A 17582-nucleotide genomic window follows, 5' to 3' on the forward strand; every position below is an offset into this window, starting at 1 on the left:
CTTGTAACCTAAAGTCTATATATGGAACAGATAACCCTGTTGTTATAAAGCAATCCGACGGGAGATAAGAACCATAAGAGAAGTCACACTACATAGTAGTCATGATTATCGTACTGTTAATGTTGATTTGCTTAAGTTCAGTGTATGCAGCCATATGGAGACCCAGTGCTACCACTACCTTTCAATGGCAACTCGATAGTGGCCACATAAATACACATGTCGATGCACATGTATATGATGTGGATCTGTTTGATGTGTCTACCAGCACAATACATTCGCTTCAAAGGTACAGAGGTTTTTTTATTCACAGAATTTTTATTTTTTTTAATGTTGAACTTATTTTTAATTATTAATTTAGCAGTGATATTGGCATACATAAGAACAACACATGAAAAAAACACATTCTGCATGTCAATAAAACCTAAGATTTATTATCAAATTGACTAAAATATGAATATATATTATTCTTCATTGCAAAAAATATAAAATGCAGAATAAAAATATTTGAATGAAAAAATGTGTTTCATGGTATATATGTTACAGTAAATAGGTGAAATTAGGAATTACATGTAATTACTAAAATTTAGGAATTACAGGTAATCCCCGATGCACTTAGTTAATACAAGTAATTCCTGAAACGGCCCAGTTATTACCAGTAATTACTAATTTTAAAATGAATCTTTACACCTATTTACTGACTGCTAAAACAATGTTGTATTATGGTCAGGTGATCAAAAGTTATGGTAATACTAACTAAAAAATCAGTTAGTACAGTACAGTAAATTTTGAATGGTTGATTTCTATAAAAAAATATCTTGAATAAATGTGGACTTTCAAATATTTGGTTAAATCCGAGTAACTTTAGTTTTAATACAAAACGGTTCAAGTTGAGCATTAAACAGATAATTTTTGACAAATTTCAGCAGACATGGAAATCAGAGATTAAAAATTCTCCTAAAGTATAATGTTTTAATTTTTTAAAGAAAACTTTGAATTTTAAGAATATTTAGATTTACTACGTTATACAGATAAGATTGTAAAAAAGGTTAAAAACTGGAACGAACTGTTATGTGCATTAGCTTCGAGATATAATTTTTTTTTTATATTTTTGTTGTTGTTAAATCATTAATAAAAATGATATAGTGAAATTATAATTCACTGTTAGCAGCCAATCTGGTTATATTTTGTTAAAATAGCTGAGAAACAAGGTTGATAAGTTGTGCACTTACGAGGGAATATTTTGACCTCATTGAATACGTATTCGTGTGACCTCCAATTCAACCTCTTGCTGGAGATGGGTTATCGCTGTATTTAAAAGCTATTAAAGTTGTAAGGGTTTTGCAGAACAGATAGCCTACTTTTGCTGTTAATCGCAGGCTCAACAAAAATGAGGGGAAAATATTAAAATTTTAATCTAGATACTATCTTTTGACTAGTACTGTAAGAAGCTTCTGTCAAAATTGGGTAAAAATCCAGGATGGTTTATAAAACCTAATGTTTTAAAAACTTTAACTGCATAGTGTATGAAATGTTAACTGGAGAAAAAAACTCTAGTCTATTTATAAGTAATATACGAAAAAAAGGATTCGTTTTACAAACTTTACTTTTGGATATTAACTTATGATCATAAAAAATTGCTTCTGTCCATGTTTGGTATAAAACCAGGATATTTGGAGAAAGTTATTTTAAAGTTTAAAACCTCATGATGGAGATTTTAGTTTAACCAAATTATTAAAATCAATTTTAGATAGATAGCATTGTCCTGCATGCATATATTTACAGAGTTTCAAATCCGATAAAACAACTATTTTCCAGTTTCAATTCACAAACATTAAAGAGTATGCACTTTTGATGTGCCTTATATTCCTACATCCTTAAGTAAGCTCCCTTAAAATCCCTATCTCTTTACTTTCTTATTTGGTATTTTGAATTATGGTTTTAATTTAAAAACAAAAACATCAAGTTAGTAAATAGCTGTAAAATGACCAAAATAATCAGTGATTACCAGTAATCACTGAAACAACTAGTAAATACATGTAATTACTAAATTGGCTAGTAATTACAGGTATTTACTGAAACTTTTAGTAGTTACATGTAATTCCTAATTTCATCTATTTACTGTAACATATACTACTGTACAAGTGCAGATATGCAGTTCTTTAAAATTTGGACAAGTTCAGAATGCATATTAGAAAATTCGGCGGAAGAAAAAATAATATCTTACATTTTTGGAACACTAAAAAGAGTCGGGATTGGAAAGCAAAAAAAAATATAGAGGTCAATGTGCTTGTTTTCGAGATATTAGCCATTGGAATTTTGACGGGAAAATGTTCTCTCTTGATTTTTCATAGCCTTATCACTGACTAGTTAAAGTTCTCAAAATCTATTAAAAAAGAAATAACTAAGATTTTATAAGACTTTAACAAATGACTTATAATTATACATGTAAAAGATTTATAAAAAGAGAAATGGGGGTCAATGGGCAATTTTTTTAATGCATTCAAATGAATAAAATCAGAGGATTTCGAAAATCTGACAAAAATTCCAAAACATGACAAGCAAACATCCTTTATAAATGATACTTTTTTTGTTTGTTAAAGTTCTGGAAAGAAAGTAATATGCTATTTTTCTGCCGGGTCATATGAAGGTTGGCGAAGTGATCACAGTGCCTTTCCAAGTGATGTTATAGGCCACAAACTTGATGGTTGGAATGAGAAATGGCTTGACATTAGAGATGGCAGAGTTAAGAGTATTATGTCTGCTAGATTAAAGAAGGCTCAAGATAAAGGATGTGACGGAGTAGAACCTGACAATGTCGATGGATATACCAATGATAATGGCTTTCACCTTACTGCACATGATCAGCTGACTTTCAACAAATGGCTAGCAACAGGTTTTTGTGTTATAGAATACGTACATTCCAGTTAATTATTGAATGGTCAGATTCTAATATATTACTCTCGAAAATGTCCAAAATAAAGTGTCAAGGAATTGTCGACTTGATTTGCACAAGGCTTTTCATAAATCTCTTAAATTTTACAACTATTTAGTTTATGTACAGCTTATTTGAAAACAATAATAAAAAATAAAGGTCACTGATGAGTTAAAAAGATCTCAATTTTAACGCCAAAAAAAATGGCATTTTTGCGCCAAAGGCAGATAATTTGGAGCTTTTTAAATGATATAAATATTTTTAAAGTCATCTTGGGTCGAACCGATTTTGTTGGGTTGATTTTTGTACCATAGTATAAAGTAATAACTAATAGAGTAATAAATAAAATTTGTCATGCAAAAACAAGTGTTTATTTTTTTGCTGAAATGCGTCTGGCGTATAAAATTATAATCCTGGTACTTTTGATAATTATTTACCCGCGAGCCTCCTTAAAGGAACCCAACACTGCTATTTCTATTATGTTGATATACCCTTTCAAGATCAAAATTGTCCCGTTTGCGCCACGTTCTTGCCGGTGTCTCTTACCGCCATAAGTTTCGACTTGGTTATATAACAAAACTCATCACATATACTATAATTGTGTACGCCATAGGCATGTAGATATTAAGGAAATGAGGAAAAGAAAAATATCTATTTTTTATAACTTTCCAAAGTAAAAGCTGCTCGGAGATCCTTCATATTTTCTTTTTCTTGCTCGCGAACGATGGTTATTTCTTGCTCGCGAACGTTGGTTATTTCATCCTTAAATTGTATAAACAGAAAACTGAACTGAACAAATATTAGAATTCAATAATACTTGAAAGGACAAAGTATCATCCTTATCATTTAACCAACTTATATCAAAATTAAATCCATTAGGACATTTCAATAACACTCTCTCGTTTATAAATTTTAGTATGTATCAATATGTGAACGAGATATGATTTAATGTCTCAATTTAATCTTTGTTTTTCACTTTTCGTTGTCTAGAAGCACACAATCGTGGACTGTCAGTGGGCTTGAAGAATGATGTGGACCAGATCCAGGAGTTACAATCACATTTTGATTGGGCTTTGAACGAAGAGTGTGTTAACAACAATGAATGCAAAAAATACCAACCATTTATCGACGCACACAAGGTATCCAATCATTTTAGTAATTAGATGTAAAACTTATAATAACCAATTAAACAAATAATTGTTATCTAGTTTTATAGACGAACTGTAAAAAAGGGTCAATAGTTCAGTTATTAGAAATTGTTACCAAGTTTTGACTGTACAATCCTGTATACATTCACCAAAGAGGAAATCCTGAATAATCATAGGTCTGTTCTGTGTTCCTTTTGAATTTCAACCAAAGACGAAGGACTGGATCTTCCATCCCTGTATTGGATACATAAACTACATAAGTGTCCTTACAAACAACGGTATATTGCTGGGTCTTACAAGTGCTCCACGAAACCTCTATCTAAATTATCAACATCTGTTTTATCAGCAATCAGAGCAGGGCTGCAAAGTTATTGTGAAACTGTATATTCTAGAGGTTACGTGAGTCAGATGTAGATACTTAAAAATTCCAAAGGTATTTTTAATAGAGTACATAAAAATGTAATTTAAGACTCTTTCATCTTGCAATAGAATTAAAACATTTCACTTGTCTACGCTTTACGTAACTATTCCCCATTCCAAACTAAAAGACAAATTAAAAGAGTTGGTGATGCTTTGTGCATAAAAAAAGAATGGCCAACGTAGATATAACTCTCTTGTCTATACTTTGTAAAGAATCACTCCGATTCAAACAAAAAAAAATCTGAAACTGAAATAATCAAGACGCTTGATTTCTTGATTGACAAAATATTTGTTACGTTTGGAGGACGTGTTTTTCAACAGTGTCGGCATACCAATGGGAACCAATTGTGCCCCTCTTCTGGACGACTTGTTTCTTTATTATAATGAGGCTGACTGCATACAGGAACTTCTACGAAGAATGATAAGAAGTTAGTAATATCCTTTACTTCCGCTATAATAGATGATTTTCTCTCGATAAATAGTTCAAAATTTGATGACTATGTTGAACGAATCTATCCTATCAAATTAGATATAAAGGATACAACAGATACAGTTAAGTCTGCCTCATATTTTGACTTACATCTAGATATTGGCAATGAGGGTCAGTTAAAAACAAAACTTTACGACAAAAGAGATGATTTCACCTTTCCAATTGTGAACTTTATATTTCTAAGTAGGAACATTCCAGCAGCTCTTACATACGGATAATATATCTCCAAATTGATAGATATTCCCGAGCTTGTATTTCCTATTATGATTTCCTTGATAGAGGGTTACTGCACACACAGAAACTATTTAACCAAGAGTTCCAAATTGTGAAGTTGAAATCATCCCTTCATAAATTTTACGGACGCCATCACGAGTTGGTTGAACATTATGGAATAAATGTTTCACAGATTCCTTTTGTCGTAACAACACTCCCCTTCCCTTTTTCAGTTTCTTTTCGATCTGTTTGGTTTACTGTCCCTTTGGTATCTTTCATCCCTCTTTTAGTAGTTCCTTTCTGTTTAATCCATCGGAGGTTTTTTTTCTTGCAACAGTTAAAAATACAAATTAATTCTATTCCTACAAACAAGGATCAATAGAAAATACACACTTGTAATCAAACTGAGAAAGCGAAATATTAACTGAAAAAATAAGTTTTAAACACCCTTGATTCTGGATTTATAATAAAATATCTATCAATATTGTCAATATTTTGTATATATAATTCTACTTTTAGGCTGTATTTCACGTTGAATATGTAGACAGTCATAGTTCTGGTTCAAACAAGAAGAGTTCTGTCTGCCACTCAAGTCGGCGTCCACATCAATTTATAACACTTATAAAAGATTGGGATCTTACAGATTGGAGATTGACATGCTGATGATATTAAATGTTTCCAATATACTCATCAACCAGTCAATCTACGTCAATCAAACGTTGGTGAAATATTCGGTATATATAAAAGAAGATGTGGTATGATTGCCAATGAGACAACTATCCACAAAAGACCAAAATGACACAAACCTTAACAACTATATGTCTGCTTCCGGTCTCATGTGTGTTTCCAGGGTTTAATTATATGGATTCTGCAGTTATAGGAGACATGTTTCTTCTTTCGAAGAAGAGAGTTGTCTCATTGGCTCTCACGCTACATCTTCCTATATCTATAAATTTTGTTCTAAGTTTTATTAGAAATATTACATAACTTAGATCATTCAATACACCGGATATAGTTAACCCATTATTTATTGTAACTATATATAAGGAACACAATTAATTAAGAAAACTTAAAAGTAAAAATGAACCATGAAACTAAGGTCAAATACAAGTGAACCTGCCAAATATAAATATACACTGTGCTACTAGTTCATACACCAAATTAAGCTGGCCTATTGCTCATAGTATCTGAAGAGAAAAATACAGACTTGAACAAAAATTTACGACAAAAGGAAGGATTTTTCTTTCTTTATTGTTATTTTTTCCTTTTTGTTTACCCTTCTGGTGCACCTGAGATCACCCCATTTTTAGCTCACCTGGCCCATAGGGCCAAGTGAGCTTATTTCATCACTTGACGTCGTCCGTCGTTCGTCGTTAACTTTTACAAAATTCTTCTCCTCTGAAACTACTGGTTCAAATTTAACCAAACTTAGCCACAATTATCATTGGTGTATCTAGTTTAAAAGAGGGACGAAAGATACCAAAGGGACAGTCAAACTCATAAATCTTAAACAAACTGACAACGCCATGGCTAAAAAAGAAAAACAGAAAAACTATAGTACAAATGACACAACATAGAAAACTAAAGAATAAACAACACGAACCCCACCAAAAACTAGGGGTGATCTCAGGTGCTCCACATGCGGCACCCGTCGTAAAATGTGATTACAAATCCGGTATATACTAGTAGTCTAATTCGGTAGGTCAAATTCATGAAAGGGAAGGGGATTGTAGTTACGACGTAAGGAACATATCCGATATCATTTGTGAAACGGTTATTCCATAACGGTCAACCAACTCGTGATGGCGTCCTTAAAATTTACGAAGAGATGATTTCAACTTCACCATTTGGAACTCTTGGTTTAATAGCTTCCTTGTGAGAAGTAACCCTCTATCAAGAAAATCATGATAGGAAATGCAAGCACGGGAATATCGTATCAATTGGGAGATATATACCCCGTATGCAGGTGCTGCTGGAATGTTGCTACTTAGAAATGGAAAGTTCACAATTGGAAAGCTGAAATCATTTATTTTGTCGTAAAGTTTTGTCTTCAACCGACCCTCATTGTCAATTTCTATATGTTAGTCAAGATATGAAGCCGACTTAACTGTATCTGTAGTATCCTGTATCTCCAATTCGATGGGATATATGCGTTCCACATAGTCACCAAATTTTGAATTGTTTAGTGAAAGAACGTCATCTATATAGCGGAAAGTAGAGTTAAAGGATATTGCTAACTTCTTATCTTTGTTCCTAAGAAGTTCCTGCATGAAGTCAGCCTCATAATAATAAAGAAACAAGTCAGCAAGTAGAGGGACACAGTTTGTTCCCATTGGGATGCCGACAGTCTGTTGAAAAACACGTCCTCCGATCGTAACAAATATGATGTCAATCAAGAAATCAAGCATCTTGATAATATCGGTTTCAGAGAATTTTTTGTTTGAATCAGAGTGATTGTGTCCGGTGACCCACCAAACCAACCAAGATGGTCGCCATGGCTAAAAATAGAACATAGGGATAAAATGTGTAGTTTGGCTTATAACTCTGAAACCACAGCATTTAGAGCAAATCTGACATGGGGTTAAATTGTTTATTAAGTCAAGATCTATCTATTCTATTCTATTCTACCATATAGTGACCGCCTTCAACAAATTGAAGATTATGTCACAGGAGGAAACTTACAACAAGACATAGATTGGAAAAATGTACAATTTTTAAAAAATAGGAAAATTAAAAATATAAATGTTTTGTATAATAAAGTAAGATGTTGTAATTGAGTTAATATTGATGCTTTGAAATTGAAGATTTGAAAGAGTCGACTGAAGTGCAATTTACAATGGTGTCCTGAAATTTCCATTGAATCCGACAATGGGTTGTTGGAGTGCTGCCTCTGAATTGGTAAATTTAAGGAAATTTTGTCCGTTTTCGGTTATTATCTTGAAAATTATTAAAGATAGAGGTTAATTGTAAACAGTAATTATGTTCAGCTAAGTAAGATCTACAAAAAAGGTTGCATGATCAAAATGATCAGTTGACCCCTCAAGGAATTATTACCCTTAATAGTCATTTTTAACCAATTTTTCGTAAATTTTTGTAATCTTTTACAAAAATAATCTTCTCTAAAACTCATGGACCAAATTTAACCAAACTTAGCCACCATCATTATTAGGGTATCTAGTTTAAAAAATATGTGTGGTGACATGACCAACTAACCTAGATGGCCGCCATGGCTAAAAATAGAACATAGGGGTAAAATGTAGATTTTGGCTTATAAATCTGAAACCAAAGCATTTAAAGCAAATCTTACAAGGTGTAAACTTGTTTATCTAGTAAGCATATATCTGCTCTGAATATGTTCAGCTGAATTGCACAACTGGTTGTTGGGTTTCTGCCCCCACATTGGTAATTTTTTAAGAAAGTTAGCCGTTTTTGGTTATTATCTTGAATAATTGTAGATAGAGATAAACTGTAAACAGCAATAATGTTCAGCAAATTAAAATCTACAAATAAATCAAACATCACCAAAATGGTCAGTTGACCCCTTAAGGAGTTTTTGCCCTTTATAGTCGATTTTTAACATTTAGTAAATTTTGGTAGGTTTTTACCAAATCCTTTCCTCTGCAACTAAAGGCCAAGTTCATTACAGATAGAGGAAATTGTAAGTAGCAAGAATGATCAGTAAAGTATGATCTACAAACACATCACCATCACCAAAACACAATTTTGTCATGAATCCATCGGTTTCCTTTGTTTAATATGCACATAGACCAATGTGAGCGACACAGGCTCTTAAGAGCCTCTTGTTTTTGGTAGGGTTCATGTTGTTTAGTCTTTAGTTTCCTATGTTGTGTTTTGTGTTCTATTATTTGTCTGTTTGTCTCTTTCTTTTTTAGCCATGGCCTTATTAGTTTATTTTCGATTTATGGGTTTGACTGTCCCTCTGGTATCTTTCGCCCCTCTTTTCTTGGCACCGTCTCACGGTGTTTAAATACCCCAACTCGTTCGCTTTGCTCGTGTCTGTAGTGACATTGTGTATTTTAATTATCGATACTAAATGTTTTACTAGTAAGTTGTTAACTCAGGGATTTCGTTACCATGTCTTCTCTGACTGTTAATGACGTCTTAACACTAAATCAATTGGATGTTAGACATGTACTGATTGATATTTAGTCTTAGATACATGATTGTTTTCAATATTGGTTATTGGATTTGAACCAGCTGTCAGTAACTGCGAGTTCTCTCAGATCTGTACTAAGTGTATTTTTTGTTTGTTTTTGGGATGTACATGTATAAGTACCCGTCCACGTCCAATCTGTGTGTTTGTTTGATATATTTCTATATGTCTCCATCTAATGAGTTAAGCCTTTTTCAACTGTTTTTTAGACTGTGTTCTTATGTTTTACTGTTCTACCACTGTCGCTCACAAATATGTATAACCATGTCTGATAAATATAAAATATATCTCACGAGTTTTTGTTATGGCGTTATTGTGTTTTTGTGCTTTCTATCGATCTTATGAATTTATTTTCAAGGGTTCGGCGTCAGCAACATTTTTTGACCCACCACATCCAGATCAGGAGAAGTTTAAATCAGTGGTAGTCATTTGTTGCTGCATACCATATTTGTTTTTCAATAATTGTTTTGTTCATAAATCAGGCTATCAGTTTCTCGTTTGAATTCTTTTACATTTGACATTTCTGTGCCTTTTATAGCTGACTTTGTGTAATTATAATGTTTAATTTCTCAGCAGGAACACACAGCTGCTTCTCCGCACCAAATTCTACTTAAAGTTCAAACCGAATTCTATGAGCTTTTACACGTTGTCTGAATCTTGGTGCATCTTTTATCTTGCCTTCGAACAAGTAAAATCAAGAGTGGCGAAAATAATCTTATCTTATTGTTTCATGTACTTTTATTGAATGTTATTTCCTCAAATTGGTTGGCTGAGGTGGTAGTACCTGGTTGTCTTCACGATATTTCAACAACTGTCACATATTACAGCCCATTTCAATAAGTATGTAGGCAAAGGTAATATCTTTGATTAGCTTGGTAAGTCATTATCAGGTTAGATAAACTACCCTCTTTAAATTTATGAGTAGACTTGTCTGACAGATAACCAATCTATCTGTCTATAGGACTAGACTACTTCGTAAGGAGGGAAGTATACTTTACCTAACAATGATTTCATGCAATGGTTCAGCTTACAAACAAGCTAACCAAAGATATTACCTTTAGCTACATACTCATTGAAATCTGCTGTAACTGTGGATTTGTTACAACTTTTGTTTGCTTATTTGTTGTTATTTTTCAAGGGTATTGGGCAAGGTCAAATTGTTTTCATCCGTGTAAATGGCAACAAATGAAAAGATATCTTAACCAATACGATGCATGTATACAATATATTAAATTAACAATATAAACAATAACACTACAAAAATATCACTAGAAATTCAATTTTACAGGCGATAGTCTTTTCACAACGTCTTTTGTATTGTTGGCCCATCTGACAACAGAAAGACTTTCGCCTTGATCTGTCTTTTTCTTTGGTGTAGCCGGCTGGTTTAATTTTATTTTCATGTTTATGTTTGAGTCTGTGATGTTAATTACAATGCAGTTCTTTCCAGATCCAAACGAATGTGAGTTCCTGAATATATATAACTGAACTCTGATATCATTGTCGTGTTCTGCTGCGATATCTAGTATATCAGTTCGTAGGTTCATTAAATACCTCTCTGCTTTATGTCCTAGCTCTTCGGCGGAATACATATTTAGTATATTGTGAATTTCCTCGTCGGGTGACAATTCCTCACTTGCATTACGGTTCTGGAATTAAAGAAGAGCAAATGTAAAGTATTGATGCAAATATTTGAGGTAGGAGCATATAAATTAACGAATGCATACTTTATAGAATCACACCTGTCCCACCGTTTATGATACAAGTTCTGACTCAAAACCCCGTCTAGCGTATAAAAATCACATCATGCAGAAATGCACCATTTATATTACTCTACTTATTTGGGGTTTTTGTTTTTCAGTATTCAGAAGCAAAGTAGTGGCAAATATTTTAACAGATGCATTTGGTAATCCATACAACATGGACATATAGTGTCTCCTATATGGCAGTCTTGAACATAAATACCAAATGTTCCATAAACGACCATTTTAATTTTCCGAAGGCAGTGTTTGGTACTGTCAGTGTGGGACATGATAGTTTAACATTGTTAAAAACAATATAGAAGACTTTTTTGTTCGAAACGCTGTAAAAAAAAAATTAAACATACTTTCCACATTGATATGTGTCCACACTTGTACTGATTTATTAAACATTTGTTTTTCTAACGTAATATTTTATAGAAGCCTATTCAGATTTTTAGTTTAATATAGATTTAAACCCCACCCCATGTGTCGTTGGTTTACATTTTTTTCAGCGAATATCATGCTACCTCTCCTTTTCTTCTAACAATATTCTAAGAAAATTACGAATCAGCATAAGATCAACAACAACACTAGTACGTGTATATACACATCAGACGGTCACCTCTAAATCACACTGACCTTTATGAAGTTTTAAAATTGTCTCTTCATTTCTTATCCCATTAAAACAATTTCAAAGTATTTAAATATGCAAATTATTTAGAAAACAACTTGCAATGTCACGAAACAAGAATGTGTTAAAAGTACACGGATGCACTATCATTTTCTATGTTCAATGAGGGAAAATCTCTGATTTTGGCATTTAAGGAGGTCGCGGGTATAAGATTTTCAGAAAAAAAAATAACATAAATTTTTCATTACATTTTAATTATTTCATTTATTACCTTAAGTAGTTGTTACTTTATCATATGGTACAAAAATCATTCCAAAAAATCAATTCATGTTGGCCCGAGGTGATTTTTAAAAATGTACATATCATTGAAAAAGCTCCAAATTATCTCCCTTTGGTGCAACAAAGCCATTTTTTTACATTATAATTGAAATATCTTTTTTAACTCATCGGTGACCTATATTTTTGATTGTTGTTTTCGAATAAGCTCTACACAAACTAGATAATTGTAAAATTTAAGCGATTTCTGTAATCTGAGACTACTACTGTATATGTTATAGTAGTCTCAGCTGTAATTTAGTTCTGTTTTAATCTCGATATTACCGCTATTTATCCTATTAGTCCAACAGAAGAAAAAAAAGGAAATTAACAAAAATGTATGCTTCTTTCGAAGGCAAATTGTGAGCGTAAATGAACGGTGACCACATTTTTTATTTCATTTTTCTATTAAGTATTAGATGAAGTTCATTTATAGAAAAATACAGAGAAATCCTATATTAAATTAAAAAAAAATGATTTAGACCCGCGAACCTCCTTTAATTAGAAAGATCATATAATATTAGTAAGGAACATGTGTACTAAGTTTCAAGTAGATTGGACTTCATGATTTGACTTCAACTTCATCAAAAACTTCCTCGACCAAAAACTTTAACCTGAAGCGGGACAAACAGACGAACGAACAGACACACAGACCAGAAAACATAATGCCCATAAATGGGGCATAAAAATATTAACGAAAAGTATAATTTCAATAGAAAGACTAAATCACAATAAATTGGAGAATATTTACACATTATAACACATTACGAATAACAATAGGCGATGATTGATAAACGAATTGGGTTTTCCCTTGAATTAATTGGGTTGTTGAACCCTTCAAAGGACAATTGCATTGGGTTTTCTATTATTTGTATTGCGTGATCATGCAAATACGCAGCTTATCTGGAGCTCTGGCTCTGGTAACATGGACAGACGCGATTACATACAGACACATACCGATTAATGCCACTGTAATAATGGGCAATAACTGTTATAAACGGATTGTCTATGTATAAACAATTACGGATTAAAACGAGATATGAACTTGTAAGGGTAAACATAACGCCTTTGAAGATCTTTGAGGTTTCACACACTTTTAGAAATAAATAGTGACTTACAAAATTCATAAATAAAAACGTTTTAGTAAATAAAAACGTTTTAGTAAATTATTTTTAACACACAATGACAATTGAATTGTATATCAAAATGTAAGAAAATATTTAGCATAAAAATCGGCATAAAAATCGGAAATATATAAATTACATAAACCGAAAGTCCAAACACAGATTTGAATGATTTGTAATAAACAAAATTTATATGACAATATGATTTTTTCTTTGTCTATCTATAAGTTCATAGGGGATCACATGAACTCGGCGATCACTAGATGCGGATCAAGGGGCGTGGTTCCTAAATAGCCAACGTTTGGACTAATGCTTGTAAAAGGTATATACACGTAGCTCCATAAGAACTTTTTCTGTTACATGAAATATCATAAAAGACCATTTCTAACAAATCAAAAATACATTTGACTGACCTTTCTCCAAGTTTGTAGAGAATGCACCATGCTAACACTCTGTACTGCTACTTCAGTCTAAAATGCAAAAATGTTTATATTGATGCATTGATGTAAGATAGGTATGGTTTTAAAGTCAGTTTGTATGTTATTCATTCTCTATTCATGGTATACGTATAAATTTGCATACACACAAACACAAAATATGATCAATTTTACCGTATCAATCGTAAGGATAACACAGTTCCATCGATTTGGCTATTTATCATATCAATACCCCCGCCCTTGCAATTAAAAAAAATATGTAGGTAAAAAGAATTTATAAAAAAAATAAAAGGACATACAATACAATACAATCCTATATTTTTATTGTCAATCAAAGACGCCCTAAAAGAGCAGTATAATTACAAGCAATTTGTTACAATGCAAATGACAAAATATAGAATAAAGAAAATGAGCACAAAAGTAAAATTAAAACCACAGATATTTATATATGCATATATTGAACATGTAAAAATGATTGTAAGCTGTTTATGGGTACATGTACCATTAGTGCCATAAAATTTAAATTTGGTCTATGAATGATTCACTGGGTCAGCGAATTGGCATTACCAAGTATTTACATTTTTATCAGTTTATCCCTCTCAGTCCAGAGACTGATTATTAAATTACATAAGTGTTTTAGAACTTCTAGATTCTCACAACCCATTAGCCATATACACATATGTTCATCATTACATTTCTTTAAATTAGGATAAGAAATACAAAGTTCTTTAATAAATGTCATTCTGTATGTTTCTAATTTTTTGCATTGTAGGAGAAAGTGGATCTCATCTTCCACCTCCTCCTCACAGAGTTTACAAATACGCTCATGAGCTGGGATGTTTTTGTGTCTCCCTGTTTCAATTGAAAGTTGATGGTCTCCAATCCTTAGTTTTGTTAATGCCTGCCTTTGTTTAGCAGGTTAAATAAGGTTCAAAACTAAAATTCGTTTTGAATCAACGAAATGTGCGAAGTTTATTTTTTTTGTTATTAATACTTCTTACATCATTAAAAATGTTATTTTTCCATTCTTTTATATATAATCCTTTAAGTTTTCCCATGACTATTTTTTTTAAACAATATTTACTGTTATGTAGTAAACTGTTGGGAGTGAGATCCAGAAGCTCCAAAACTTTAACAATATAACTATACCATGAAGTGTGACCTTTTTCATGTAGGCTTTTAGATAGTGCCAGAGCTTCTTTAAGTAAAATGTCTTCAGATTTTTCTAAAGTTATCCTATATTTAAGGATGCTTAATAAAATAGACAATTGTATTGGTAAATGTCCCACTTCTGCCATAATTATTCGTGCTCTTTCTGTTCACACCAAGTATATATTTACAACTTTTTACATTCAATTTTTCAAGTATAAAATCATTACATAGTTTATAAAAAGAAGATGAATCCTTGAGTTTCGATATTTCTGATCCATACAGTAAAATTGGCTGAATTGTATGGTCAAATATATGAATGAATGTTGAAATTTTTGGAAGTGAGTCACTAAATGATTTTCTTAGTTTAAAAAAGGCCTTTAACCCCTTTTTGTAAAGTTCAGAATTTGCCTCTGTAAATGCACCAGATGCTGAAAATACAACTCCCAAATTTCTATAATGTTTAACATTTTCTAAAGTGATATTATTGATGGTAAATTTTGAACTTAATAAGCGACCAGATGTGTTAAATATCACACATCTAGTTTTTTCATAGTTTATTTTCAGGTTCCACTGCAAGCAATAAGATGACAGCTTATTAAGAGAGGTCTGCAGTCCCTTTTCACTTGAAGATAGCAATACCATATCATCAGCATATAACAAACAACTCAATGGACTCTTATTCAAGAATGCTGGATCACTAGAGATATCAAAATCATTCTTTATTTCATTAATAAAGATTTTGAACAAATTTTTTGTATGTTTTTCAATGAGGGATCTTAGAACAAACATGTGATCCACAGTACGTTTTTTTCTTTGTAAATCCTATTTGTTCGTGGGGTATAATATTGTTTTTTAAAAGAAATTTATCTAATCGTAAATTGAGGACTTATATTATAACAGGAAGTTTGTAACATATGAGACAAAAATGAATTATACGTATCTGGTAACATGGGATTATTTTTCGACTAAAATAAAAAAAATATCATTACTTTAGTAAGATTCTTATTGTTATAAAATAAACCTTAATTTATACTTCCCAAATTTATTATGATTTTTTTTATTTAGAATATTTGGTCCTCAGTCAATGCTTTACAACTTCGCACTTTATTTGTAACATTTTTTTTATTCGAGGGTCACTGATGAGTCTTTTGTTGACGAAATGCTCACCGGCGCCAAGGATTTGTATAGTGAGACTATACAAATCCTTGCCGGCGCATATATAAAATATAATTCAAAGATATATGTTTACATCACATCAACTCTGCATCACGTAAATAACACGAAGTTATCACGTATCAATAAATATCTTATTTCCTGACTGGGACATATTGTCTTATATATGTCTCTGATAATGTTAATATATATATAATACACCTACCGTTACAAGTTGTCCAACAGTCCATAAATGACCGGCTAAATTTTGCATTTCAAAGAAATTTATTCCAGAATACTAGTATCCTAATTGAATTATGCGTTGAAATAACCGTAGACTGACCCAACGCTACACTCGTATATTATATACTTGTTTATGTTTACATGTAGGTACACGTATAGACTTGATTATGCATTGACCATTGGCCATTCACGATTACGTAACATGACCTAATCACCGATCAACGACCTTAGAGATTAGATGCCCTTGGGGTTTATTATTTATAACTGTAATGACCACAGATAATACACTAATACAAACGTAGGTTTCTCAGCGGGTGCCGAGACATCTGTTATTTTGCATACATGTATATTTAATACGGCCTATTTAATATTCTATGGTATTATATTATGTACTAGTCGTTGATACAAAGATTTAGTAATCATTGATGTTGCATCATATGCTATATGGATCAAGGATTTGTATAGTAAGAAATCCTTTCACTGATCTACGGATGTAAAAAGCCTATTCTCGCACCATTAACCTGCCAATTTTACCCCTACGTAGAACAACTAAAGTTGCTTCCCTTTGTACACTAACGGGTTGTAAATTAAAAATTAATGCCATGTTACTTTATTAATTAAGTTAAATAACAGCTAGCATTAGTTATGTAAGATTGCAGGAAAGTATGATTTAAATGGTTTGTAAAATTTGAATTTACTTTTAAGAGTTTTGTCTTTTTTATGTACATAAAATATTGATTTGGGAAACAATAAATTGTATTAATCTTGCAACGATAAAAAAAACAAGTGAAATGAAATTATTTAAACTAAAAGGAGAAAATAGGTTATTTTTTTCTTAAAATTTTATTGTTTGGACACCACTAAAAGAAGTTTGCCACACAATTAATATAATTTTATCTATGATTTTATAATGAATGCAAAACTATGATTTGAGTAATTTACAAGATGTAAAAAGGGGGAGGATAGTCATTCTAAAATTTGACTTCGTTCACAGTGAACATGTTTATCATGATAAATGTAGGGTATCCTTACACTTTCAATGTAATCATGGTGTAAATGTATTTTATAATTTGTATCAATACATAATCATTATGCATTTTATTCACATATATTTTTATAGAGGAGCCTTGATATCACTAGTGTTAATTTGCCTTATCTTTTTTTCTTGTGTTCCAAGATTTGCTTTTTTAATTAGTAATTACTAATTTTTTCAATTATTCAACATAAACTGACTCTCAGTTTCGCTGTGGTGTTGTCCCAATACGGGTGGAGACAGGACGCTACGAGAGTCTTCCAATAGATCAAAGAACTTGTTTTGTTTGTGACGATATAATTGAAACGGAAGAGCATGTATTGACTGTATGTCCGTTGTACGATGATCGTAGAGACAAACTGTATAAGATTTTAAA

General features: G+C 31.8%; 2 protein-coding genes across 3 annotated transcripts; one reads left to right on the top strand and one right to left on the bottom strand.

Annotated features, from left to right (window-relative positions):
• LOC134714449 (uncharacterized) lies at positions 1–5876 on the top strand. Its single transcript, XM_063575695.1, has 4 exons — positions 1–286; positions 2601–2893; positions 3923–4071; positions 5723–5876. The coding sequence occupies exons 1-4, from the start codon at positions 102–104 to the stop codon at positions 5864–5866; spliced, it is 771 nt and encodes a 256-aa protein (XP_063431765.1). The 5' UTR covers positions 1–101; the 3' UTR covers positions 5867–5876.
• Positions 5877–10575: 4699 nt separating this feature from the next.
• LOC134714456 (uncharacterized) lies at positions 10576–16339 on the bottom strand. 2 transcript variants are annotated; one of them, XM_063575709.1, is made up of 3 exons: positions 16157–16333; positions 13603–13659; positions 10576–11026 (listed from the first exon to the last, which is right to left on the bottom strand). In XM_063575709.1, exons 1-3 carry the CDS (start codon positions 16202–16204, stop codon positions 10646–10648), a joined length of 486 nt encoding a protein of 161 aa, XP_063431779.1. In that variant the 5' UTR covers positions 16205–16333; the 3' UTR covers positions 10576–10645. The 2 variants fall into 2 exon arrangements, with proteins under 2 accessions (XP_063431779.1, XP_063431788.1); XM_063575718.1 differs by lacking the exon at positions 13603–13659 and having other exon boundaries at positions 16157–16339.
• Between the last annotated feature and the right edge of the window lie 1243 nt (positions 16340–17582).

This window comes from Mytilus trossulus, chromosome 1 (genome assembly GCF_036588685.1).
Source record: "Mytilus trossulus isolate FHL-02 chromosome 1, PNRI_Mtr1.1.1.hap1, whole genome shotgun sequence".
Taxonomy (NCBI): Eukaryota; Metazoa; Mollusca; class Bivalvia; order Mytilida; family Mytilidae; genus Mytilus; species Mytilus trossulus.